Consider the following 1788-nt stretch of genomic DNA (forward strand, 5'->3'; position numbering starts at 1 on the left):
GTGTGTGTGTATGTGTGTGTGTGTGTGTGTTGGACTGTTTAGACACGTGTCTGCAGATCAGGGCCGTGTGTTTGTGTAGGTAAACTGACCGTACTCGGCTCGGAGGTGCTCAGGAATGTGCGGCTCATAACCTTCTTTCTCTGGAACTTCATCAAAATCGTCATCATCATCTTCATCTGAGGCAGCCTTCATCTGAGGAGGAACAGGAAGGATTAATCACAGACGTCTGCAGAACAGAGAGCTCTGTGGGACAGGATGTCACTACGACGCTTAGTTAATCAAGCTAATTAAGAAGAAACTTAAAGAACTTTCTATATTTCTGATCAACAAGTGAAGCTTCAGTTTCCTCTTCATCATAAAAAGAGGAGGAACTTCCTTCCTGGATCAGGTCCTACACATGCTTACAGTAAACATGGACACCTCAGCCTGGGGGCCACATCTGGCCCTTTAGGTATCTGCAGAAAACTGCAAATCAAACACAAATCAAAGCCCAAGTCTCTGCTTTTATTCTGAAACTGGCTTTTGAGGTGATTTTATTTTGGAGGCTGGTTCCTCCTGCATGTTTCATCAGAACCAGGAGTCATTTTTTTTAGATTTAGAATTTACTGTGAGAACTGACACAGAATGTAGAGTTTTACCTGAAATCTGGTGTTTTATTTGACCGAGGTCACAGCAGTGAGCTTAGTTTGTGAAGAACAGAAGGATCACTACTTAGATCAGAACCAACTGACAGAGCCACCACGGCGTTTTATATGGTGCGCTCAGTTTAGTAATCCGTGCGCACGGTTTAGTAATCTGTGTACACGGTTTAGTAATCCGTGTGCACGGTTTAGTAATCTCTGCTCACGGTTTAATAATCTGTGCGCACGGTTTAGTAATCTGTGCGCACGGATTTCCAGCAGCTGTTTTTTTTTTCACCACTGTCCCTTGGCGGGCTCCATATTATGGACTGAGAGCTTCAAAGATGTATTTATGTCTTAAAAAAAAAGAATGTGCTGCTTTAAAGCCAGCACTGACCACAAACTACAACTCCCATGATGCATGTTGATTATTTTATTATTATTAGTTCAAAAGTAGCTGGTAGCGAGCAAGATTTGCCATGTAAAATCTCAATTTCACTGCATTTTTACAGCGACTTTTCTGCAGCCCAGTTGTACTGGGAAGTGGGAATTTCTCACTTATAAGTCGTAAATTCCACTGGGAATTACCTGTTGGAAAGTAGGAGAGTTCAAAGTTCAAGATGGCAGCTACTCACTACTCACTCAGTAGTGAGTAAAACTCTTACGTTTACTTTTAATAGTATTTCTGTCTTATTTATTTCACATTTAGTCAGTTGTACTCAAAGTATTTTTCAGTGTTTATAAGAGGATGTGTTAAAATGCTGTTTCTATGCAGGAAATACCAGGTAGAGCTCAGTTTGCGTTTGTTAGGGTGCTTGAGGAATGTGACGTTTCATGTTTAGTTGAAGTTAAAAACAAAACGTCAAAGTTAATCACAACTGGCCCTTTGAGGGCCACCATGATGCTCACTCCTGTGGCCCTCAGTAAAAAATGAGTCCACCCCGGTTTGAAAACCTCTTGACCAAGGAAGCAGCTACTGAAAGGCCGGTGCTCCTCTAATCTGTCATTTTTAGATAAAAACACCGGAGGATGAACCGAGCCAACAAACAGAACCAGAGATGTACTGAAAAACATCTCAGAAATGATGAAGAGCTCATCCACAGTTTCTGAAGGGAGTGGAGTCTCTTTGTTAAGTGTGTGTGTGTGTGTGTGTGTGTGTGTGTGTGTG

General features: G+C 41.9%; 1 protein-coding gene across 1 annotated transcript in view; it reads right to left on the reverse strand.

Moving 5' to 3' along the window:
• Positions 1 to 89: 89 nt before the first annotated feature.
• The window catches only part of uvssa (UV-stimulated scaffold protein A), a gene marked incomplete at its 3' end in the record, with an annotated part of 15789 nt that continues 14090 nt past the window's right edge, over positions 90 to 1788 (reverse strand). Inside the window, 1 exon segment of the mRNA XM_014026734.1 lies at positions 90 to 192. Coding sequence (XP_013882188.1) covers positions 90 to 192 — 103 coding nt within the window.

The sequence above is a fragment of the Austrofundulus limnaeus genome, unplaced genomic scaffold, assembly GCF_001266775.1.
Source record: "Austrofundulus limnaeus strain Quisiro unplaced genomic scaffold, Austrofundulus_limnaeus-1.0 Scaffold586, whole genome shotgun sequence".
Taxonomy (NCBI): Eukaryota; Metazoa; Chordata; class Actinopteri; order Cyprinodontiformes; family Rivulidae; genus Austrofundulus; species Austrofundulus limnaeus.